General features: G+C 37.8%; 1 protein-coding gene across 1 annotated transcript; it reads right to left on the reverse strand.

The window, feature by feature from the left end:
• Positions 1–7,359: 7,359 nt before the first annotated feature.
• On the reverse strand, positions 7,360–27,283 carry FBXO43 (F-box protein 43). Its single transcript, XM_055303358.1, is given in 9 exon segments — positions 7,360–7,608; positions 7,712–7,915; positions 12,278–12,380; positions 17,715–19,168; positions 21,070–21,077; positions 21,862–21,890; positions 21,892–21,929; positions 26,828–26,908; positions 27,179–27,283. Coding segments are annotated over 9 exon segments (2,271 nt in total).
• Positions 27,284–27,299: the final 16 nt, after the last annotated feature.

Raw genomic sequence — 27,299 nt, forward strand, 5'->3', positions numbered from 1 at the left:
GATTTTATTTATTTTTAAAATATTCTGTCTCTGACCCCCAAACTAGCTAGTTTTTCCAGAAATGCCTTTTTTTTCTACAACTACTCTGCATCATTGTTGAAAACTAATGCTGTCCAGAACCAAAAGTTTATAAGGGGAATTATATCTGCATAAATGGAATTAAGTTTCTTTGTTTACTCTGTTCAGGACATATTGTTAGCAAATTTGAAAGATATGTTTGAGATGACCTTACTTAAAAATAGACTTTGTAGTATACCTGTAGTTCAATTTGGGGAACTCTGGAAAGTATCTCAGGCCCCCTGCAAAACAGCTAAAATTGTAATGAGAAGCCAATATAACCATGGGATAGAAATGATATCATGTTAAGCTGCTGTGGACAAAGAAAAATGATCAGGTTTCAGATATGAACCCTAAACCAAATGTTTCAAGGGCTGACCTAAACCACAAAGATTAATTTGCATTAGGGCTACTCTGTAGCCTGCTCAGAAGGTGAAGCTGCAAGAATTTATTCAATGATTCTCCCAAATATTGCTGGAGAGATGTGCTAGTGTGTGTGTGTGTGTGTGTGTGTGTGTGTGTGTGTGAACATTCAAAAGCAAAATGTCAGGCATCCTACCTGCTTAATGATTTAAAAGTACTAGTCCTTACTTGAGTTTGGTGTGGTAGGGTCCCATGTAAGCCTAGTTCTAAACTTTTCTGAATATGAGTAGGAATAGCACGAAAAGCTGAAATTTATATCATTGTGATTTTAATTTTTAATGGTAATGAGACTTTTCATATGGCCGTGAGTCTGAATATACAAGTGGACAACGGCCAGACCATATATGCCAACAGAATTCTGACTCAATTCTCTGCAGCAACCCATCTTGGAAACAGAACCACCATCTCTGCAGCCATAGCCCCAGAATGGTCAAGAATTGGTCAGTAACTGCCAGTTTTCTTATTTTTTCCCCCTATTTCCAATTAAGGACCAACTAGAGAAAGTCAAATATGCTTCCCAAACCAATCACATAGGATGCCCTCTAGATTCTAGTTAGCCTGCTTCCTGCTCCCCCATACCAACAACCTCCAATCGAAGCATACCTGAAGTCTTCCCCTTTATTCACTATACAGCCTCCCCTCCCCTCTTGCCTGCCTTTGAATCTCTACCAAATGCAGATGATAGTGGCCGACTCCCTTGCTAAACAAGCTCTGAATAAATACCTTTTGCTTGTTCCTCTTTGAGTTCTTTTATTTCCACATAGCTAAAGCAGTTTTAATTTTTACACACAAATGAAACAGAATGACAGAACAATGCAGTGCAATGTTTTTCCTAGGAGCTGGATGGCAATTCAACATCTAATAATGTAGTATACCAACTGCCACTCCAGTCCCTAAAGTAAGTGCCGTTGTGGCAAGGAGATAAGAAACACAAGTTATAAAATTTATATGTCGTTTACTTCCATTCTCTTTTTGATAATAATTATCTTTCCTTTTTATGAAATTACATATCTAAATCAGATAACAACTACACACATTCATATCACATTTAACTAGAAAACATTTTTTTCTATTTCTTAACAGTTCATGATTTTTTGAAGAAGGAATATAATTAGTTTAATACATTCATTAGGCAATTTCTTAACTTATCCAAGATAACTACCATCTGGACCTGCTGGTTTAGATTTATTATAATTGTCAATATATTCCATTACATTACTTTTCTTCTTGCACAAACTGATGAGATAATTCAATTTTTAACCCTTCCCTACTTAAAGTTTTAAAACTCTGATATAGCTAGCTCTAGGATATTGCAGTTTTTACAAACAGAGAATAAAATTGACCCTTGAACAACATGGGGGTTGGAGCACCAACCCCCTGCACAGTTGAAAATCCACAGATAACTTTTGACTCCCCCAAAACTTAACTACTAATAGCCTATTGTTGACCAGAACCTTACCAATAATATTAACAGTCAAATGACACATATTTTGTAGGTTATATGCATTACATACTATATTCTTACAATGACCTAAGCTAGGGAAAAGAAAATATTGAAAAATTCATAAAGAAATACACTGACAATACTGCATCAAAAAAAATCCACATATAAGTGAACCCACCCAGTTCAAACCCATTGTTAAAGGGTCAACTGTATTTGAAAATTGCTACCAAAAAAAAAAAAAAAGAAAAAGAAAGAAAATTGCTAAGAAAGTAGATCTTAAATGTTCTTATCACAGAAAAACTGGTAATTATGTGATGGGGTGGAGGTTTTAGCTAATACTATGGTGATGATCACTGTGCAATATAGAAGTGTATCAAATCAATGGTATACAACTTAAATGTATACAATGCTCTTTGTCAATTATATCTCAAGCTGGAAAAAAGGCTTCAATTTAATATAAGTGCAATGACTTGAATATATATTTCCCTCTTTTGAATACCAACACAAAAATATCTTTGCTGTCCTTGCACATAAAAATTTCAATGTCATCTTGTTTACTTTCTGCATGTAGTTTTTTACCACTTAATTCTAAAGTGATGTATATTTCATGTCTAAAGGCCAATATCCTCTGCCCCTAAACACCTAATGTGTATATACACATATACATATATATCTTATCATTCAGCATATTATTACCATATGGATCATTATCATATCATGTGACAATCATTAATTAAGCAATCCAATTAATATTTGCTCTATCACCTATCATGGATAAGCCATTCTGCTAAAGGAGCTAGAGAGGTAAGTAAAACAGTTCTGCTCTTAAGGAACTTGCTAATGTTGAAAGACTTCAAGAATTTATTTATTTATTTATTTATTTTTAAGATTACAAGAATTTAATATAAATAAGACATGCCAGAGTCAGCACAAGAAAAGTATAAACACTAGATTCAAAGAAGGTAAAAATTTCATCTTTTGCTGAGATAGTCAAAAATGATTCATGGAAAGAAACTAAGGATTAGCTTGGTTTGATGGGATTTAGTACAGCAAAAGAGAGAGGGGAAGTGGGAAAAAGCAGAAGGGAAATTTAGGAAACAGGGGTCTAGTTTGGCTGGAACAAAGTATACAGCATGGAATGGTGAGCGAGATTGCTAGAAAGTTAAGAGCATTAGGAGATCCTAAATTCAGCTACATTTTTAATAGGAAGCAACATAATTGAAGCCACATTTTACTACAAATAACCTGGCAGTGGCTATTTAGGACAGATTTAGATGGGGAGAAAGTAAAAGCAAAGAGACCTGTTAGGAAGCATTTACAGAATCTAGGCAAGCTGTGATTAGGACCTGAACCAAGCAAGCACCACCTTTCTGCAGAAATGAGAATGCCAGAAGGAAATAATTGGTAGCACACCACCACTGTTCAAAACCAGAACTCACCTCCATGGTTCTACTGCTCCCTCCACTCTGGCTCCACTGTCCATGATGAGGGAGCCAGGAGGGCAGAGCTGTTGGGCAAGTAAATACAGATGGCCAAGGCACAGACAGCCACCAACAAGGTGTTCAGTTAAAAGTCACCTCAGAAAACAGAACAATCTTGCAAGCCAGCTAAAATACTTTAATTAGCAACTCTGAGTAATAACCATTACCTAAATTTATTCTGTATGCATTTTTTAAATTAAGTCAAGGAACATTTCCCCTATCTGGCAATGTCACAGTGCATCAATGTCAAATTTATAAAAGTTAAATTAACTTTTTTGAAGGAGTGCTCGCTTCTGCAGCACAATAGAACTTTTTTGAAGGAAAGCTAAAATCACCATAAATGAGCCTTTAGTGCCCCCTTGTGGAAGGTTTAGTGTGAGCTTTGAAATATTTACCTTCCACACGGAAGCAGTAATGGGTTATTTCCATCTTTTAAGATGTTTAAACTACTTTTTGTATATGTTATACTACTTCTAAGAGACATAATTTAAAACAAGGCCACATAAATAATTCAAACAGGAAACAGAGACTAAATGTTGAAAATGTTCGGCAAATTTTTGTCATAAATTTATGAGTTTTGTTTCGTGAATCATAAATTAAGCAAAGGTAATGGAAAAACTTAGCTTTACACAGTGCTAAGTAGTATGAAAACTGTCTTCTCAATAGCACTCCTACCCTAAAATTATTGCTAACAAATCCTTAAGACTTCATTACGTATTTAAATACCTGGAATAATTGTAAACGCCTATATTTGTGTCCAGAAAAATGCTCGTATAAAATGATCAGGTAATTTTTAAAGTATTGTTTCTCTTTATATCACTTATCACAAATTTCTGACCATTTATCTTCCAAACTAGGGGATAAGAAATAGGAAATTCCTGTCTTTCCTAGAGACAAGTAGAAGTCAAAAGAAAGAATATTTCTATCCATTAACTAGCAAGGCTATCAAAAATAGAAAGGTTCTTATCCTAGATTAGTAGAAGGTAAACTGTTGGTTTTCCCCGTATTTAACACTCATTCTTTCTCTTATGTCTTTATTTTTTTTTTCTGTCTTTATTAAACAATGGGAAAAAAATACAAAAATAAAGTGTCAAATTTAATCATCCCTATTGTATTGGAATCTTCTTGGGAACATGGAGATCTATCAGTAACTGGTGGATTTTTTGTTACTCAATAATCAAAATCTGTAAGAATGTAGTGATTACTAGAATGTGTTAATACTTATTCTTGTTTTCATGCCTTGTGTCTTTAGGTTACAAAGACCTTGGCACTGAAGCAGGAGCCTTTCTCTGGAACTGAGTTCTCAGATAATAGTATATTCATGCAATCCACTTATTTTTCAAATTATAAATTTGTGAGGAACTACAAGCTAAGGAACTACTTTAGGGAAGAACTGTTTTAAGTTAGAATTTTTCCCTAGCATACCAATAGATTTTTCTGTAATGGTAAAACAATCTTCCATTTAAGACGTGGTAATTACGTGCATATTGAATTTATCAAGGGAGATTCTGCAGAGTTTTGTCATGTACAAATGGCAGACTACCTCTGGTGAAATCTTGGATCCCCCACTTGCTATCTGTGTGATCTTAGATTATTTAACCTGATTCTTGGCTTCCTGATAAATAAAAGGAATAGGGTAATAACTGCCTTACAGAGTTAATGTGAGGAATAAATGAGTTAACACATATAAGGGATTTAGAACACTGCCAACACAGAGTAAACATTCAATTTATGATTGGTTGAATTTTTTTCAAGCAGACACTTTTTACAAGCAAATTGGAGGTTGGCTTTATAGTGTCATTCAGCATAATGCTAAGGACATTAAGATCATATATTATCCCCACAAATGGTATTTTGTTTCATCCTATTCATATTTAGCCAAATGAGCAGCAGTACAGATTAGTGTAACAGAGTTTCAACAGTGATCAATTCTTTTTTTTTTTTTTTTTTTTTTTTTTTTTTTTTTTTTTACGATAGTCACAGAGAGAGAGAGAGAGGCAGAGACATAGGCAGAGGGAGAAGCAGGCTCCGTGCACTGGGAGCCTGATGTGGGATTCGATCCCAGGTCTCCAGGATCGCGCCCTGGGCCAAAGGCAGGTGCCAAACCGCTGCACCACCCAGGGATCCCCCAATTCTTTTAATTTCTCTCATTCTAATAGACTGGGTAGCCACAAGACCACAAAGGTGGTCACAGGGAGAGGGCAATGTGATTGCAACACATAAGACAGCTGCAAAGTTCTTCCTAACGGACAGGAAATAGGATTCCAGATTCTTACATTGCAATGCTGACAATTTCAAGTATAAAGAAGCAAAAGAAATGCTTATTCTTCCTTTTTCACTTTCTGTAATAGAATAATAAAAATCCATAGGATATTGGAAAATAAAGATTTTAAATTCTATAAAATAGAGTATTTTGCCTTTCATTTTTCAAAAACATACCATGAAACTGGATCTGCAATTTTTACAATATATGAAGTCACTTCTGGAATGGCATTTAGGCCAGGCAGAAACTAAGAACATAAAATAGTGAAAATGTTCATATGACAGAAGATATGATTTGATCTAAGCCGCAGAAAGAGAGGTCAAGGACAGGTAGTCAGATTAGATCAATGGTAGGGGTTAATGGAACAATGTTAAGTATATTGACCCTGATGTAGAGGATACCTCAGGAAACTAAATAGACACTAAGAACTAAACTTGATTAGAATCAACTAAATCAGAAATTTTGATTTAAAATTTATAGACTGTGTAACTTATTAAAAACAACTGACAATTTTATTTATATTTATATTTAGCCTCCAAAAATTCTTTGTGGAATTAGAATGGATATAGATAAAATTTAATATGTAGTAGTTAAAATGTTTAATGAGTTAAACAACAATTTTAAATTTAGGGCAGATTTTTCCAAATATATCTTTATCTAGGGGCACTTAGGTGGCTCAGTTGGTTAAGTGCCTGACTCTTGATTTTGGCTCAGGTCATGATGTACATAGATACATACACACATCAGTTACCTAAAGACAAAAAAAAATATGAAACCATCTTCAAATGTTCCCCTGGTCTTAGCAATTTGTTCAATAATATAACTTACCTCTTTCTTGCTGCTATTCTATAAATGGACCATGCTACCTTAAACCATTTTTGGAAAGAGGTCCATTATAAACAATTTAGTACATTTTCTTATTTAAAAATAAGTCTAAAACTACTTGTTTTTAAAAAAATCTTTTCTAACTAGTTCAAATTTGTCACAATACTAATACCCAGGCTAGATTAAACAAATGGAATCTGTGATTATAGTTCTGGAATTTTAAAAAGTGCTTAAATGAAATACATGATTTATAAGGGTTTATTAACTAAGATTCTCATGGTGAATAGCAACATATGTCTAATAATTTACTTTCTATATCTTCTTAGTAATCAATATTAAGTAAATTTTATTTAACCAGAAGTTTGTGCACATATGACACTCACTATATTTAACTATTGAAATTATAGAAGAAAATTCAATAGAACTTCCGAAAACATTTTATTTATATTTCATTTCAGTCAAATATTCATCTTCTAAGGCTATAAGGCCATCTGTCTCAAGTTCAAAATTTGTAATATTATTTGGAAAACTATTTTTAAAAAGTGTTTGAAGAACATTTCAACACAGAGTGATGAAATGCACAATTTTCAAAGGTTACATGAAACACTTAAGTACATATATATGGTAACATTAAAAATTCTTTATTTAAAACCACTTATTAAAATGGGAAAATGTGACACAGTAAAATAAAATTTTTTCAAACTCATCACTAAAGAATACAGACATAGATTATGATATATACAAAATAGGAAATAAATCATCATCTGTCATTAATGGGAAATTTTCCATGCTTTCAAAATATTCATAATTTTAAGTCAGATAAAACACTGTTTAGGGGGAATGCTTCTTTTATATTGAAAGTCTCTTTAAAGGCGTCTTAAATTCTGCTTACTCTGGGCACTTCCTGGAAGAGCATCTTTTCTATTTCTTGGCTTTGCTGCTCCTCTATTACATTCTTCAGACCCATGATAAGCACATAAACATAACACACAAAAGTCAAAACCACAGGCTGTGCGGCTACACAGTCCCCTTTTCTTAAATGGCTGGTACTTAGCAGGGCATTGGCACCTGGGGCAAGGTTTTAATGCTTCATCAATAAATAGTGTTTTGGCAACCTGCAGTGAAAGCATACACACTAAATCTTCCAGTTTCATACAGAGAATCATTTTATTTCAAACTCTAAATATTTAATTCTAATAACTTATGATAAATACTTACCTTAACATATTCTTCCTGTTTACTACTTAAGTGAGTAACAGAAGAGCTTGCTATAGGTGTCAAAACTTCTCCCCAAGGAGAAAATGTTGAAACTTCTCCTTTCTGAAAACCTGGTATCCTAGCCTGAGCTTGTACAGATTTTAAAGCTGATCGATTTATAAGATGGAGCCGAGTGGCAGCATCCTCAACATTTAATATAGCCCCCTGCGGTAAAAGATAAGAGGGGTCAATACTGTAATATTAAAAGTTCCAGAATAGTTTTCTGATACACATGTATTTAAATATTGAAAGTGACTTCACACTGAATTTCACTAAAATTTTCTCCCTAAGCTTTCCTTTTTAGAAAAAAATGTTTTTCTCTCATCTAACATTTAAATGTCAAAGAAATATAAATGAACAAAATTAAAACAATAAACAAATTAGCTTTAAGTTTGCATGATTTGTTATTTTTTCCATTTAAGGCATGGGTTAGCAAACTTTTCCTGAAAATGGCCGGATAGCATATATTTTACATTTTGCAGGCCAGATAGTCACAGCTACTGAAACGCCATTTTAGCAAAAGCAGCTATAGAGATATGTAAATGAAAGAGCAAGACTATGTTCCAATATGACTTACTTTCAAAACAGAAGGAATGGACAGGATTTGGTCCACAGGCTAGAGTTTGCCAACCCCTTTTTAAGTCAAGGTTTAAGAAGAAGTGAATCTTTGTAAAATTTGCTATGGGGTATCATGGAATTCCTTGAAGGTTTCTTACCTTAGCCACGTGTCAGAAGAACAATGGGCCTGGCTAGACCGTGAAATCCAATTGGTTTGGCTAGTTTCTACAATACGTGCAAATACTGGAATCATTTTTACACTTACATTTTAACAAACAAGATTTGATGTTTGAAAAGCAGAAAAAAAGGTATCTCTTATCTGAACTGGATTTCCATATTACTTAAATATTTAGCCAAGAAATTTTTTTTCGTTTTTTTTTTTTTTTTTTTTTTAAGATTTTACTTATTTATTCATGAGAAACACAGAGAGAGAGTCAGAGACATAGGCAAAGGGAGAAGCAGGCTCCCTGGAGGGAGCCTGATGCAAGACTCAATACCGGGACTCTGGGATCATGCCCTGAGCCAAAGGCAGACGCTCAGCAGCTGAGCCACCCTAGGCATCCCCATGAATATTTTCAATAAGCCTTCTATTTTGTTGGAGTTGATAATGGGAAAAAATAGTTGGTTTTTTTTTTTTTAACAAATTGGTGTTCTTAATCAATTATCAAAATAAAATCTACTGAGTGAATTTCCTCATGTGTTTAACTAAAACTGTGCTTCCTCTTCCTTGATAGTCTCCCTTTGTCACAATTGGCTCCTAACAGTGAGGAGAGAGAAAATATAAGAAATTGTAGAAGGATGAGTATAGGAAGTAAGATTAGCTGGTCATGAAAAATTCCATGATTAACAGTTTAACAACATATGCATATGTGTAATGGATATCGGTTTTCCAAAATTAGAATGAATACAACTGAGTTTTTTCAAGGACTCAATATTTTCTTTATAGTACGTCTGTATAAATAATTTGCAGCCTAGGACACAAGTACAGGACACAAGAGCATACCAAAATTTTGATGGATTTCAATGCAGTTGGTAAACACAGTGATTGTGTATAAATCAAAAAAATGAATAGAGATACATTGTTGAAATAGATTTCAGCCAAAGAATAAACATTCATTTATTTAACAAATATTTACAGAACTCATAAAGGTGCCAAGTGAATAAAACAGTCTAATCCCAGTCCTCCTAGACTTTAAAATGTGTGCTACCATCTCTGAACGATAGGAGACAAAGCAGTCAACCAAGGCACATGTTTGTGAAGGCCAAAATTTTTCAAACATAGTCACATCGTGTTACCAGAAAATATGTAAATGTGAGAGTAGAGTCGCCATGTGATTGTTCATTTCCACGATTATAAAAGAACAGCGAAGAATACAGTAAATTAAGAAATTTGATGGAAAAAGCATATCCCAATTCTAATGCTCATTCTCATGGCTGCAAAGCAAATAGATAAAATTGAGATTCTATTACATGTAACCGGTGTGTGCCTTCTAACTCTCACACGTAAGGAGTTTTCAGAGAAATTACACAAGTATGAGGAAAACCCTCAAACAACTTTGTCTTATAATGTTTCCATTGAGTTAATGATAGACGTTAGGAAAGTTCAAGTGGAAAGCAACCAGTCCATATCATAACAGGACAGCAAAGTGCACCAGGAAGGGTGTCTCTGGGGAAAAGAAGGAAGAAACAGGAAGAATACCTGATTTGTCTGCACTTACACAGAGGAGATTTCCAGTTCTGGTGGATAATAGAAGATGAATCAGGGATCTGTACAGAGAAACACTAAGCAAAACAAAAGAAACTGGGCAATTATTAACTCTGGGGGGAAAAAGTTATATAGGAAAAAAGGTCTAATCATAAAGAACTGCATGTTTCAGCTGTCAAAAACTCATAATCTCAATACGGTCTTAATGTCAGCTCCTAGTTTTGATTTGTGCCTAAATGGTAGTGTGATTATATCAGTGAGGCAGTAGAAAAGGAGAAAGGAGTTCAGAGAGACAGGTGGGTGGGGTAGTAGGTAGTAGTGGTGAGAGTTTAGAGAACAAACTCTATAAAGAAAAAAGCCAAGAAATAGCAGTAAAGCCATGCTAGTTAGAAATGTGGAGGTAAATCTCAGAAGGAACTAAAGAGTTGAAAGTGATTAACTTGGAGCAAGAATCAAAAGTACAAAGGGACAGGCAAGAGAATGTGTTTTGTTATAAGCCTCATAGTCCAACTTGACTTTTTATTTATTTTTTTAATTAATTAATTAATTAATTAATTAATTTATGATAGTCACACACAGAGAGAGAGAGAGAGGCAGAGACACAGGCAGAGGGAGAAGCAGGCTCCAAGCACCGGGAGCCCGACGGGGGTTTGATCCTGGGTCCCCAGGATCACGCCCTGGGCCAAAGGCAGGCGCTAAACCGCTGTGCCACCCAGGGATCCCAGCCAAGTTGACTTTTTTAACCATGTATTTGTTTTATTCTGAAAAAAAAAAAAATCTAAAAAAGAAACCAAAATAAGAAAAAAAAATCCAAGTAAGGGAGAATGTATAGTCCTTCAAGAAATAAAGTTGGAAAAAAAAAAAAAAGCGGTGGCCAGGATACAAAGACAGAATATTTTATCTAGAATTACCTGAAGTGTTGCCAAACACAACCACGTTTTCTTTCCTTGTAGGATGTACAATGTACATGGAGCTAACGGTTTAATATTAATAGATACTTACTTAAAAATTGTTTTTTAAGTAAGTCCTTAGCATATAGAGCAGCACTCTAAAAACATAAGAATTTAAGAAGGCAATTAATATTTTCTCTCTTATAAGCAACAGCAATAAGTAGCCAGGAGCTGTGAGTAAGTTGTAAGGCAATATCATAGGTGAGAAGGTAAAACTTTTCTTCAAAGTAAAACAGAAAACCAACATTGTAGTTAAGTACAGTCCCTAATATTTCATTGTAATGAGAAATCCACCAATCTATCTAGGTATTTATATTTGTTTATACCATGTTTCATCTCAATTATTATATTGTCAAATTAGAAATTTACTTGTTATTTAATGCTTTTCTCTAGAACAAGAACAAGAATTCTTATGGATTTTCTTTTGGTATTGATTGCTAAGAAAGGTCTAAAAATTGCATATACCATACATATGGATTCCAGAGTCATCAGATGCCTATTACACAAAGTAGTATCCCTAGGAAGACTTAATCAGCTTCTGCAGGACTTTTCCTGTAACTTCAAATCTGGTTCTCAAATCTTCAAGAAAATACAAGCTAATGGTGCTTTACCAGTACTAATCTGCCACAGTCACTCATTTCCAGACTCATTTCCAGTCACTCATTTCCAGTCACTCATTTCCTATGCTATTCTCTCTGCTGAAACACTCCTCCCTGTCTTCACCTGGCTAGCCACTCACTCACTCCCTCATCCTTCAAGTCTCAGCTGAGTTGTACTTTTCTGAAAAGCCTTCTCTTGATACCCAAGTATCAAATACTCCTTTTAAATGTTCCAAAAGAACTAACTCTGGGCTTCCCGACACATCTGTATTATAATCACCTGTTTATTCATATCATCCCCAGGACATGAACAGGGACCATTTCAGAAAGACTCACCATTGCAATCTGAGCAAGTGGCACATAATATCCACTCAAAAGACTGGATATAAAGTGTTATGAGGATATCTACTTACGAATAGGATCCAGCATAGCACTGGTATTAAAACCCTGCTAACAACACACACACCTAAACAACAAAACCCCACAAGACGCTCTTGATGCTAGGTAGTCTACATTTATGGACTGGAAGGAAATGGAGTTTGGGAAAAGTAAAACATTCATGAGTGAATGTTTGCTCAGTGAAAAGGGCCAAAAGATAGCAGGAAAACCATATTAGGTCGTCCAACAATATTAGATTATTTTTATTTTATTTTTTTTAAATTTTCTTGATTATTATTTTTATAAATCCATCTGAGAAAAGTATTATATACATTACCGCAGAATCTGTTTTCAGTTGTGAGATATAAAATTTCCTCCTCCGATTTGCTTTTTTATCTTGAACAATAATTTCACGCCAATTTCTGCTCACTTTCCAAACACTATAATAAAAAGATTGGTCTTCATATTATATACATTCCACAAAATTAACATTTTTTGCATTTGGCAATTAATAAGAAAAACTTGCTTTAAAGATTTTGGACAGTAAATTTAAACCTAAAAATTTACATTAAAAGTATGACTTGATGTACATAATTTCATATTGTTTTATCCTATGAAAGAATTCCCATTAAAATACTAAATATATGTCAGCATTATATCAATAGATTATCTTATAAATGATTAAGGGGAAAACATAGTTTCCTATTAAGGCAATATGAGTCCACTGGGAGACTAAGAGGATTTTTAACTTCAAATGTGAGACTAAAATTAAAAATCTGGAACACAACATGTAGAAAACGATTATCATTTATACAGCACAAGAGGTTTCTATCTGTTCCTCCTATTTAAGGTACTTAACAAGTCTATCATTTTGATTAAACAAACATAAGAACTATCAATAATTCATTGGATGTACTAAGTGCCAAATACAATCATTAATTGGTAGCACTACAAAGTTCCTATTTTATAAACCAAAGTTGATGAGAATGAAGAAGTTAAAGAAAAAGAGTCCAATTTAGGGACGCCTGAATGACTCAGTGGTTAAGCATCTGCCTTCAGCTCAGGGCATGATCCTGGAGTTCCAGGGTCAAGTCCCACATTGCGCTCCCTGCATGGAGTCTGCTTCTCCCTCTGCCTATGTCTCTGCCTCTCTATCTCTCTGTGTCTCTCATTAATAAATAAAATATTTTAAAACAAGAATCATCAAGACAGTGTGGTACTGGCACAAAAACAGACACAATGATCAATGGAACAGAATAGAGAACCCAGAAATGGGCCCTCAACTGTATGGTCAACTAATATTCAACAAAGCAGGGAAGAATATCCATGGGAAAAAGGACGCTGTCTTCAATAAATGGTTTTGGGAAAATTGGACAGCCACGTGCAGAAGAATGAACCTAGAGCATTCTCTTACACCATACACAAAAATACACTCAAAATGGATGAAAGATCTAAATGTGAGATAAGAATCAATCAAAATCCTAGAGAAGAACACAGGCGACACTCTTTTTGAACTTGGGCGCAATAACTTCTTTCAAGATACATCTATAAAGGTAAGGGAAACTAAAGCAAAAATGAACTATTGGGACTTAATCAAGATAGGAAGCTTCTGCACAGCAAAAGAAACAGTCAACAAAACTAAAAGACAACCCACAAAATGGGAGAAGATATTTGCAAATGACTATCAGATAAAAGGCTAGTTTCCAAGATCTAAAAAGAACTTATTAAACTCAACACCCAAGAAACAAACAATCCAATCATGAAATGGGCAAAAGAACAGAAATTTCACCAAAGAAGACATACACATGGCCAACAAGCACATGAAAATGCTTCACATCACTTGCCATCATGGAAATACAAATCAAAACCACAATGAGATACCACCTCACACCAGTGAGAATGGTGAAAATTAACAAGACAGGAAACAACAAATGTTGGAGAGGATGTGGAGAAAGGGGAACCTTCTTGCACTGTTGGTAGGAATGTGAACTGGTACAGCCACTCTGGAAAACTGTGTGGAGGTTTCTCAAAGAGTTAAAAATAGAGCTACCCTACAATCCAGCAAGTGCGCTACTGGGGATTTACCCCAAAGATACAGATGCTGTGAAATGCCAGGACATCTGCACCCCAATGTTCATAGCAGCAGTGTCCACAATAGCAAAACTGTGGAAGGAGCCTCGATGTCCATCAACAGATGAATGGATAAAGAAGATGTGCTCTATATATAAAATGGAATACTACTCAGCCATTAGAAAGGCTGAATTTGCTTCAATGTGGATTGAACTGGAGCATACTATGCTGAGTGAAGTAAGTCAATTGGAGAAAGACAATCATTATATGGTTTCACTCATGTGGGGGAATACAAGAAAGAGTGAAAGGGATTATAGGGGAAAGGAGAGAAAATGAGTGGGAAAAATTAGAGAGGGTGACAAAACATGAGAGACTCCTAATCTGGGAAATGAACAAGGGGTAGTGGGAGGGGAGGCAGGTGGGGGGATGGAATGACTGGGTGACAGGCCCTGAGGAGGGCACTTGACGAGATGAGCATTGGTGTTATACTATATGTTGGCAAATCCAACTTCAATAAAAAATATATGTATATTAAAAAAATAAAAATTTCAAAGAATAGTCACTCTCACCTGGAATCACTATACTTTTGTTTTTGAAAATAAAACTATTTATCTCCAATTAAACAAAAAGAAAAAATATAATTTATATCCAGTGATTGCCTATTTATCAGTAACTTTGGCTTTACTGATTATTAAAGAATAGATAATCTCTCTGGTCTTTTTTTTAAAGATTATTTATTTATTTATTCATGAGAGACACAGAGAGAGAATGAGAGAGAGAGGCAGAAACACAGGCAGAGGGAGAAGCAGGCTCCATGCAGGGTACCTGATGTGGGACTTGATCCCAGGACTCCAGGATCATGCCCCGGGCCAAAGGCAGGCACTAAACCACTGAGCCATCCAGGGATCCCTTTCTGGTCTTTTTTATTACTTAAATCACTCCAAGGGAATAAAAGATCAGACAACTAAAAAAGGTCACTTGTTGTTATGGAGATAATACTTGAGTTGCTAACACTACTGTTCTTCCAGTTACCATGGCCACTTCAGTTGCCTTGCCTCTCCCTAAACCAATACATGTGTCTTATATCAGTGATGGAGAGGAAAAGGCAGAAAGTCACCCATTAATCGGGAAGAAATGAACTATGTAATTGGGTATTTGCCACAGTTATTTCAACTGACCATAGTCTCTCACGTTACCAAAAATAAACACTGCTAACATTATACTTACATCCTGCAGTACAAATACTGTACATTTGGAGGGCTGTGGAGAAGAGGTAATTACAAAAATATGACTGAATATCACCTGCTCCCACAAGTGAGCATCCAAAAATATCACCCAAGTTTTTCACTTGGTCTCTATCCAAACACTACAGCATATAAAAATAAAATTCTGTATTTCAGCCATATCTCCTTGATTTTTTTTAAACAATTTATCTCATTGAACATTTTTTTAAGGCACATACATACAGGTACACTATTTATTATACTACTTGGGTTGCACCAAATACATTCCCAATCACGTTTATTTAGAAAGGCCTTAAATCTTAATATGAGTTTGTGGGAAATCATTGGATTGGAAATCAGAGGGCTCAGGGCTCCTGGGTGACTCAGTCAGTTGAACATCTAACTCTTGATTTCTGCTCGGGTCATGATCTCAGGGTTGTGGGAATCAAGCCTGGCACTGGGAGACTGCTTAAGATTCTTGCTCTCCCTCTGCCCCTACCCCCACTTCTCCCTCTCCAAAATCATCATCATCATCATCATCATCATCAGAGCCTCAATTATAGACCTAGATATATTCCTATCTCTTTGAAAGGCTGTTGGCTCACTTAACTTCTCTGGAGTACAGTTTTCTCATCTGTAAAATATGTGATTAGACTAGATGTCTCAAAAGAGTTCCAGCTATGAAATTCTACAATTCTCTACAATCGCCTACAATTAATTTGTGGAAGAAAGGTGAAGAAGGGCTTTAGCAGAAGTAGTAGCCATAAAAACAGCAAGATTCTATGAACCAAACTCTTGACATATCCCTATCAAAATCAAATTCAAACTTTCCTGCATGTCCTCCCCCAACCGTCACCTTGCAGAAGTCCTGTTCACAAGGGTTCCCTCCTTCCTGGTATGGCATTCCCAAGGGTCTTGTCTTCTGATAGTTCTGCAACTCCCCCAAATTGCTAGTATGAACACAGTATTTATAACCCTAGCTCCCACTGTCAATACTCCTAAATATCTGGTTCTCTTATAATTAAAGAAGGCTGCAGAAGAGGGAGCAGGAGGAGGATTGGAAGGTGAGCATTCATGAAGTGTGCTCCTCACTGGAGTCTGGTTGGAGCATGCTGAAGAGGATTAAAAACAAACTGCCAGAGGGTCAGGAACCAGTTCGAGGTACATAATTAGTAGCAGCATTCAATACACTGAAATCTCCATTAATACAAATTCTTCAGTTTCTACTTTCTTGAAATTCCCAAAAGTAATTAATTCCACTGCCTATTAGCAATAAAAATGAACTAATCCATATTCCCTTGGTCTGTGGAAAAACTAAGCCCTAAAATGAAAGCTAACCATCATTTTGTAGAATTTAGATGAAATAACTAAATGGTATCCTTTGTATGCTGTCATTTCTTAGACACCATAATACTTTACATTATTTCTGGCCAAGTATCATAACTTTAATACAATTTGCAATCTGACAGTGGGATGTGAACTATTAAATCATTAAATAACTCTTGTGGAATATAGCTTGCTATCTTGAATATTTATTTATTTATTTATTTATTTATTTATTTATTTATTTATTTATTTATTTATTTATGATAGTCACAGAGAGAGAGAGAGAGAGAGAGGCAGGGACATAGGCAGAGGGAGAAGCAGGCTCCATGCACCGGGAGCCCGACGTGGGATTCGATCCTGGGTCTCCAGGATCGCGCCCGGGGCCAAAGGCAGGCGCCAAACCGCTGCGCCACCCAGGGATCCCGCTATCTTGAATATTTAAAGTTCAACATTTAGAAACTCTCTTCCCAAATGGCAGTAACATGAACTTTATCCAGAAGACTATATTGATGCTTCTAAAACAGGATTTTTTTTTTTTTAAGATTTTTTTTCTTGGGGCACCTGGGTGGCTCAGTCAGTTAAGCATCTGCCTTCAGCTCAGGTCATGATTGCAGGGTCCTGGACCAAGCCCCATGTGGGGCTCCCTGCTCAGCAGGGAACCTGCTTCCCCCTCTCCTACCTCTCCCCTAGCTTGTGCATTCTCTCTCTCTCTCTCTCTTACTCTGTCTCTTTTATTTGAGAGAATGCACATGCACACAAGTAGGGGGAAGGGGCACAGGGCGAGAACTCCCAAGCAGACTCCAGGCTGAGCCTGGAGCCTAGCCAGAGGCAGGACTTGACCCCATGAGCCCTGAGACCAGGACCCCAGCAGACACCAAGAGTTGGACCCCCAACCGACCTGAGCCACCCAGGCACTCCTAAAACAGGGTTTTAAACAGAAGGAACTGTATTAGTAAGCTCTGTTGGGAAGTTCACTAAACCACCTTTGATAAAGTATAAAACAATCAAAGATAGAGATAATAAAACAAAACAAATTAAAAAACAGGACAACTCAACTCACAGAAAAACTTTCCAACTTAAAAAAAAGTGTTAAAAAGAAAAGTGTTAAGAAGAAAGTTTTATTTCAGAAAAAAAAAAAAACGATATATTTCTTACCTGCATAGGCTTTCTGCAGTCAATGAATCTAAAACCATAGCAAGAATATGCTTTAAATTTCTGTATTTTAATTCTGTTAAGATGTCCACCTTTTCTATACCCATTTTCTTGCCAATCAGTCCTGCAAGTACACACTGTAGTACAGCTATCTGGCCCCCATCCGTGTCTTCTAAGAATTCATGTGCAACATTTTGCTGGAATCTTTTTCTTTTGCTTCTCATGAAGAGCTCGTGCACTAACTGCAAGGCTGGGGTCTTTGATAAATTCTTAAAGCTTAAGATCTTATTGTCATTGCTCAGCTGATCCTCCAAGGTATCTGAAGCAGCTGCTGGTGTTGCTTCAGAGTCTGAGTCCTTTTCTGTCTCAGATTGTGAGCTTTGTTCTTGAAGGGTGGACAGTCTTCTCAGCCTTCGAAGATGCCCCGACTTTTTTATGGTGTCCCCCACTTTGACAGTTCCCCTATGTTTCTGAAGTTCTCGAAAAGAACTTTCCTGGTCAGAGAGGGAATCTTCTGATTTATCCAAACAAAGTGAGTTAAAACCACTGTCTTCAGGTGTTGAAATATTGCCCCTCACTTCAGTTGAAGAAGAGAGCCTTTGACTTGCATTAAATTTAATGTTTGCTACAAGATTACTTACTGGAGTCACACATATGTTCTCATCTGTTCCACAACGTGTGCCTCTAGCAGAGGAGCCCAGAAGTTTGGGATATGTATTCTCATTGTTAATAAATAGACTGCTACCACTAAGGTCACATGTGATAGAGTCTTCAGTAAAACTATTGCCCCGAATCGGAGATAAACATTCGACTTCAAACAGGCTACAATCATCTTTAGAATCATCAACTGTGGAAGTCTTCTGTTGAGAAAAATTTAGTCTCAATATTTGACTGCTGGAAGTGGCTTCTTCTGTTTTCAATGTACTAGTAACTAAAGGACTAAAACTGGTTTGCCTTGGAAAACTTGAAGCACTACTTGGAATATTTTTTTCTAAGTTGAGAACTTGGTTTATACTACTTTCTAGAGAACTGTCTTGTGAATCAAAGTCCCCATTTAGAAGAGAGAAAGATATGTCCAACCTTCTGCGCAGCAAAATTTTTTTCCCACTGACTTTAGGGGTTTCACAGAGTTCTGGGGTTTTATCATGTTCCTTCCTAGAAAAGACAAGTCTCTTTTTTTGAGTTGGTGATTCTAAAGGATGAGTTAAACCCAGATTTGGAGTTTCAGGATGTTCATGGGTTAATGTTAAGCCTTTTTCTTTCTTTCCAAAAAATTCTTTATCTGTATTATCAAAGTTGCAGGGTTGTAACAACTCATTATAGCCACTATCTTGAAATGAAGATGTGGAACAAAAATCTCTGAAGCTGGAGTATTTGAAATTGACAGTAGGAGAGTCTACCTCATTTTCTGCGCCAGTGCAAGCTTGACTTGAATGTCTCTCTGACATCTTCAAAATCTGTTTCCACAAAGTGAAAATAAATTTTATTCTTCCATTGAAATGAGTAGCCTCGCAGCTTACACCAAAACACATTACTTGCTATGAATATGGATAATAATAGAAAATGTTATGGCAGTAAAAAGTTACTTTAAAAAATAAATATACTCATATATACTTATGTGTATATTACTTAACCTAATTTTTAATATCACAAAACCCAAAACTTTTGGGTTATACATATTCACAGATTATTTGACTAAGCATAGTCTAAGCACCATGCACAAATATTTTCTTGAACTACACCTGAGAAAAAAAATCTGGCAGCATCATTTTTAGATTTTATTACTTTAGATTTTAATAGCACTAAAGTACATAATTATAGTATTAATATTCTAGCCTATTTGTACTGGCCTATATCTAGTCAGCTGGATATTTCCCTTCAAAGTTCTGGTATATTAGTAAAGCTGCTTAAAAAACTATATACCAATTTTTAAACATGTCTTTGGAAATGTGTCAAATGAGTGCTGCCACTAGATTCAACTGCAACTTGGCTAAGCAGCACCAGGATAATGTAATTCATACTTGTAATGTAGGCCTGTCACAGCCCCCATGACCATTCTCGAGGTCTGAGTTCTTAGACTCATAACTTTGCAAAGACCCCTTGGCTCATTCACCTAAGTGAATGAATTTTAAAAACAACAAATTAGGGATCCCTGGGTGGCACAGCGGCTTAGCGCCTGCCTTTGGCCCTGGGGGAGACCCTGGAGACCCGGGATCGAATCCCACGTCAGGCTCCCGGTGCATGGAGCCTGCTTCTCCCTCTGCCTATGTCTCTGCCTCTCTCTCTCTGTGTGTGTGACTATCATAAATAAAAACAACAAATTGCTACTCCAACCACAAAACAAGTTTCTTTACAGTAAAATTATCATGGGAATATTACCACTGGGAAAAGTATCTAAGTGTTTTTAAACCTTTTGAATCTATATTCAATTTTGGTAAATCTCATACATTAAGATCTTGGTTGTTCTTCTGTACATGGTTACCAGGCAAGATAATCGAACTTTGTTTTCTATAATTTGTATTATAATTAAAAATAATTTTGTTTTCAAAATATTAAGTTAATGACATATAATGAGCTTTCAAATTACCCCTACACCCATGAATATTTCCCCCTCTCTGAGAATCATTCTGTAACGTAAATTAAAATTAGGTCAAGAAACCCTTCCAAAATCTTAGAGCAAATGTAACTGTTCTACCTCACCACTAGGTGTCTCATCGTACTAGAATTTGGGAAACAGAGGCAAACTGTTAAACCGAAATGGGGATACCGTATCATCCTCTTCCCCTACCACCCATAGGCCACTTGATATAAATACATAAACAAAAACCTGTCTACTTATTTTCTGTTCATCTACACAACTGAAATTGTCTCCAACGTACTTTCTCTGCTGTCATCATGTCCATTTTTCTACTATTCCAAGATGTTGGTCTCAAACAAAACATGGTTTTTCAAAACTTAATTTTCAAATCATTTAAAAAAGACTAATGCAAAATTATGAAATGCCCATTGACTTATAAATTTTACCGATTCAACAGTTCACTGATTAATCTAACTCCTTGATACTCATTTTTTAAAACCAGACTCCTGGGTGTTGAGAATACTTATCTCTATGTGCTCTCAAAAAAGAAAAAATTGGGAAGGATGTGGAGAAAAGGGAAATTTCACGGACCATTGGTGGGAATGCGAATTGGTGCAGCGATTGTGGAAAGCAGTATGGAAATTCCTTAAAAATTAAAAATAGAGGGCAGCCGGGTTGGCTCAGCGGTTTAGCACCGCCTTCAGCCCAGGGCATGATCCTGGAGACCCAGGATTGAGTGCCACGTCGGGCTCCCTGAATGGAGCCTCCTTCTCCCTCTGCCTGTGTCTCTGTCTCTGTCTCTCTCTCTGTCTCTGTCTCATGAATAAATAAATAAAATTAAAAAGAATTAAAAATAGAACTATGATACAGCAATTCCACTTCTGGGTATTTATCCAAAGAAAATAAAAATACTAATTTTAAAAGATATATGCACCTCCATGTTCACTGAAGCATTATTCATAATAGTCAAGATAGGAAGCAACCTAAGTGTCCATTGGTAGACAACTGATAAAAACGTGGTACATATATGCAATGAAATATTACTCTGCCATAAAAAAGAATGAAATCTTGCCATTTGTGACTACAAGCTTGGATTCATAAGGTATTATGTTCAGTGAAATAAGTCAGACAAAACCAAATACCTTATGATTTCACTTACTGTGGAATCTTAGAAACAAACAAAACAGACTCAGATACAGAGAACAATCTGAAGTTTTCAGAGGGGATGGGGGTAAAGGGTGGTCAAAATAAGTGAAGGGGATTAAGAGGTACAAACCTCCAGTTATAAAAGAAATAAGTCATGAGTTTGTAATATACATCTTAGGGAATACAGTGAATAACATTGTAGTAACTTTTTATAGTGACAGATAGTAACAGATAACAGACCTTGGTAGGTGTATCAAGTTTTCGATCATTACGAAATGTATAAAAATATAGCATGCTATGTTGTACACTTGAAACGAATATAATATTGTATGTCAATTATATTTCAATTAAGAAAACACTTGTTAGAGAATGAAATACTATTTAACTATATTAAAACCAAATTTTCATTTAAGGGGAAAATCTTACCATCAGTAAATCTTGAGCTCTTAGATGTCAGTTATGTGAGCTTCCAAACAAGAAAATCTTTCACTTTGCTTTTAAAACTCATGCCAAAGTATTACCAATTTAAAACTTCAGTTTGGACCATTGAAACGTGCGACAGACAGCATGATGGCTGCTAAGATTTGAAAGGTACATAAAATACATACTGCAGGGATTATTCCTAACATATGACAAGGCCTAAATCATTCTGAATTTCCTTCTGCTTTCCAGATAATAGTAATTTCAATATCCTTGTTCCCTCCCGCTAGTCTTGGAACTGAGGAACCTTCCCAAATTCGGGTTTCTGAAAATGCAGCGTAAGCCGGAGCGCCTTACTCCCGGAGGTGCTCCCAGCCGGCAGGTGGTTAACGGTCTCAGCAGGGCGTCTTTTGGCCCCGCGCGTCCCTCTCGGACCTTCCCAAGGCCCAGGGCCCAGAACGCCACCGAAAGGCGGGGGGCGGGGGGCGGGGGGCGTCCGCCGGAGAGGAGCGAGCGGGCAAGAGAGCCCGCCTTCGGGGCGCCTCTGTCCCTGCACCTGGAAAGCAAAGGCCCGCACACTCGGGCCCACCTGGACACCTGGCCACGGCCGGGCGGGGGGTGGGGGGGAGGGCACACTGGCAGCCGCTGGGTGCTCCAGGCAGGAGCCACCGCCTCGCCCCCAGGGATGCCGGGCTGTAGCAACCCCCGCGCGGGTTCGCGTGGGGCCGCCGCGTTTCCCTCCTGCCGTTTGAACTGCCCGCCTCGCGTAACCGCTACGCGCCGCCCCGCCCCGCGCCGCCCCTTCCTCTGGCTCCGCGGCGCCCCCGCCGGCCTTCCTGCGACCCGCAGGCCCCGGCCCGGCTTCCCGGAGGTCTGGTCCTGCCTTTCGTACCCTTCCCCCCCTACCCAAACTCAGCCCTACTTTCCCACCTTCCCAACCCCACCAAAGCTCAGCCCGCCCTTTCCCAGCCTTCCACTCAAGGCTCAGCCAGGCTTCCTAATTTCATGGGCTCTGCCTCTCCCCATTCTCACCTTGGGGAGCGTTTTAAGGGCCACTTGGTCCTACAGTGAGATACCATTAAAAATAATGCCCGTGAATATTCCCTTGAAAATGTTTCCTGAGATTGCCAGGTATGAAAAGCAGGTTACAAACCGAATAACGCCTTTGAGTAATACAGATGTACACAGGATGAATTCTGAAAGGAACGACTAACTTGGTTACAGTATCTCTACACGGGATTGTGCTTGATTATGCTGGACGAGATATTTTCTGCTATTCACTGGGTAGGTTATTCTATGCCAGGCTCCATCCTTCTGCTCTTGGCAGCTTCCTCCTAGTCTCCTTTTTTCTGACTTTTTTCTCTGCCTTTTCCCTAAATGAGACGTCCCATCTCAGCATTTTTTTTAACTTTATGTATTTACATAATTCTTGTGCAGAACTTCACTCATTACTTTTAAGCCAATAATAGCAGCTACCACCAGTCTCCTCCAACTGGACATTTATTTCTCATCTGAATGCCCTTTGGTCATCCAAAATGGAATATATCTAAAATCAAACACACTAACACTTATGAAGTTCTGCTCTATGTGCCAATCACTGGGCTAGGTACTGGGAATAAAAGATAAGTACAGCACAGTTATGATGTCAAGGGGCTCATAAGTGCTGTAATACAGGAACAGTAGTAGTACAAAGGAAAGAGGATCAACTAACCCTACAGAAGAAGGATGGAACTAACTTTATAAAGACCATGACTTGAGGTGGTGGATTTTTTTTAAAAAGATTTTATTTATTCATTCATGAGAGATGCAGAGACAGGCAGAGGGAATAGCAGGCTCCATGAAGGGAGCCTGACATGAGACTCGATTTGGGGTCTCCAGGATCACACCCTGAGCTGAAGGTGGCACTAAACCACTGAGCCACCGGGCTGCCCTGAGGTGGTGGATTTCGAGGGACAAATGGCAATGTAAAAGTCAGACAACAGGTGACTTCAATCTCAAAACAAAATGTGCACGAGCAGGAAACCTCAAACAGTTGGGCAGATTTTAAATAGTTTGTTATGGCTAGAAGCTCAGATTTGAGGAAAGGGCAAAGAAAATTTCTGAGAAGGGGAAGCAGCTGAATCATGAAGAATTTGGGATGCATTTAAGAGTCTGAAGTTGATCCTCTAGGTATCGTAGAGCATTTTAATTTTAGAAAGATCACTCTGGCAGAATGGAGAACAGAAGAAAAAGAGCTGAGGGTGGTTGCAAAGAGACCACTTAGGAAGCTACTGCATGACTCTGGAAGCCAGTGGGGAAGAAACTAGACTCAACACTCAGCAGAACCAGGTGCATGGGGCAGGGATTGAGGAAGCACAGAAGACAGGTTTGGAAGAAAATAAGATGAACTTAGTATGAGGTCATTAAGTTTCAGGCACCTGTAAGATAAGGAATTGGTGAATTACACATGCTTCAAGATAGCACCTCTCTGAAGACACCCACACATACCCAGGTAGAGTAATGCCCTCTCTAGCTCTTCAGACAAATCTCTATTATGGCCATTTTGCCCTTTCCCCTACAGCATTTGCAATCCTCCCTCTATGCTGAATTTTCTCTGTGTAGTTTATCACCTCCTAAAAATGTTGTATTACCTGTTTAATGTCTGATCCTCCCTCTCACTATAATGTAAATAGGGCAGGGAATTTTGCCTATGGTTTAAAATCCACACAATCCCAAATACCATTTAAACATTGCTCTTTTCTCTTTCTCTAGTTAATTTTTCTTTAGGTATTTTATTATGACTGAAGAGCAAAAAAGTGTATCATAACTCCCTATCATTTAAAGAATAATTTTTACTGCCCCCCCCCAACTAAAAGGGCAAAAGGGAACCTAGTTACATGTAGCTTGTCCTGGCTTTACTCATATTCCCCAAATATAAGTCGCTGAGCTATATTTTCCTATTCTTTACCTACCATGGTTTTTGGCCTTTTTGCTTCCTTTTCTAGTTTGGATGTCACCCCATTACTTATACCTCAAAATTCTAAAACCTGTTTTCCACAAGATGTAATTCTTCTTCCAGCAAAACATAAAGACTTTTCCAATCACCATGACATTCAGACTATGCAGAATAAGATCAAGGAAAATAAAAAACAGAGAATCAGAGAGGAAAATAGCAACTTGTATCTCCATTACCATATTTTAAGGAGTTAAAAGCACTAGTATCCAAGATAACAAGACATCTGCCCTCATTAGGAGAGGGAAATGCAGTGATATCTGGCAGAGGGTAAGTTCTCAAGAGAGTTAGCTGTCAGGGACGCCCAGGGCATGATCCTGGAGTCCCACATCCGGTTCCCTGTGTGGAGCCTGCTTCTCCCTCTGCTTGTGTTTCTCCCTCTCTCTGTGTGTCTCTTATGAATAAATAAATAATTTTTTTTTTTTTTAGTAAAAGGTGAAAGATTTATTTGATCTGAAGAGAAGCCAGGGTATAATAAATAAAATCTTTTTAAAAAGCTGTTACCAATGATAATAGTTTACATTGGCCATGCTTCATGGTGATCCTAAGACTGTTGGTTCCTCCTGATAGGAAAGAGGGTGCTGGATTGAGAACTAGCATCAACATGGGCTCTTGTTGAAATTCTGGATCTCCTTGATAACACCTGTAATTACCCTACCCTTCCATAGGGTGCCAAGACCCATTTACATTCTACATGTGCTGATCCAATCTGATCCCCATAGACATCTAATTATGTACTAGAATCCTCTTTTTTTTAAAAAATTTTTATTTATTTATGATAGTCACACAGAGAGAAAGAGAGAGGCAGAGACACAGACAGAGGGAGAAGCAGGCTCCATGCAGGGAGCCCGACGTGGGATTCGATCCTGGGTCTCCAGGATTGCGCCCTGGGCCAAAGGCAGGCGCTAAACTGCTGCGCCACCCAGGGATCCCCTAGAATCATCTTTTAAAAAAAAAAAATTTTTTTTAAATTTATTTATGTATGAGAGACACAGAGACTGAAAGAGGCAGAGACACAGGCAGAGGGAGAAGCAGGCTCCATGCACCGGGAGCCCGATGTGGGACTCGATCCCGGGTCTCCAGGATCGCGCCCTGGGCCAAAGGCAGGGGCTAAACAGCTGCGCCACCCAGGGATCCCCCTAGAATCATCTTGATACCACAACTTGGAGAGTTAGAATCTGGTAAATTTTGCAATGATTAAAGTTATACTTTCTGGATCACTCCATCATCTTTCTCTTATGTTAACAAGAGTTTTATCTAATAACTCTTGTAGGAAAGCCTATTTTGACTGTTCTATTGCATTACCCTCTTTGGTCGAGAGGTGAGGTACTTTGTAAGAGAGGTAATGGTCAAAATTTTTATGCTGTACATCATTCTGTGAAAGAAGCTAGAAAATCCATTATGTTTCCCTGGAAATTAAATAACTGACAGCCAGGAAGACTGGAAAGCAAAGATCAAGTTAAATCTCCCTGCCCCATCTGTAGAGGTGAGATCAGTTGGAACTCCTTCTGGAAGTAAAAGGAGAAGCTCAAAGTTCTCAGGTTGCTGGACGGGAGACTGGCGAACAATACATTCTGCTTAATAAGAAACCAAAGACATTGCCGATGCTGGGGAGAAGGAAACCTGTTTCTCTGCTCAACTATAATCGCTATTAACAACTGATGACTTCCTAAATTTTGATTACTTCATTTACTTCTTCCTCCTAAGTAAAAACCTGCTGTGAAAGCAGCAAACAAATGTACATATTGTGACCCCAAGAAGCTATTAGTCTCGCTGATTTTGATGTTTCAAAAAACACACCTCCACTGCGCAGACGTTTCATCTAGGGAGGAATACATGCGACGGCAGGAAGGTCAGTGCATAGTTACTCCTACCAATATCCCTCCGTTTTAGGTGGAACTAATTGATGTAGCTGCCTTCATACGGCCTTTGCTTTAAAACGAGTAAAAAGAATGGGACAGAGGGACGACAGGAGCCTACCAGAGTTTCGCAAAGCAAAAATGAAGTCATGTGAAGGATAGGGGGTGGCTGCTCCACTGGCCCAGCACAGGTATCAAGCAACTGCAAAAACAATCTGAAAAGTGCTTTTACGTGAAAATCAGCGATGGAGTCGCTGCTTCTGTGTTCCTCAGAGAGACGGTTGGCCTAGGATTCCGGGAGCACGGGTCACTCCGCTTTCTCTTCCAACCCTCAGCCCTCCCGGAGAGGTGTTACTTTCTACTGACTTCATTAGCCAGAATATCTGACTTCCCTCGATTTGAGGAACTACTGAAATGCCTTGCTCTTCTGAAAAGTGAAATAAGTTGGGACAAAACACGAACACTTCCCCACACGGCCTAGCAAAACGGAAGTTCCCGGCTCATCGCCCGAGTACCCTCCGGGTTCCTCGGCCACGCCCGGAGGCGGAAGAAGGGGCGGAAGGGGCGGGGACTCCATGCGTCAAACGCCAGCG

This window comes from Nyctereutes procyonoides, unplaced genomic scaffold (genome assembly GCF_905146905.1).
Source record: "Nyctereutes procyonoides isolate TBG_1078 unplaced genomic scaffold, NYPRO_anot_genome, whole genome shotgun sequence".
Taxonomy (NCBI): Eukaryota; Metazoa; Chordata; class Mammalia; order Carnivora; family Canidae; genus Nyctereutes; species Nyctereutes procyonoides.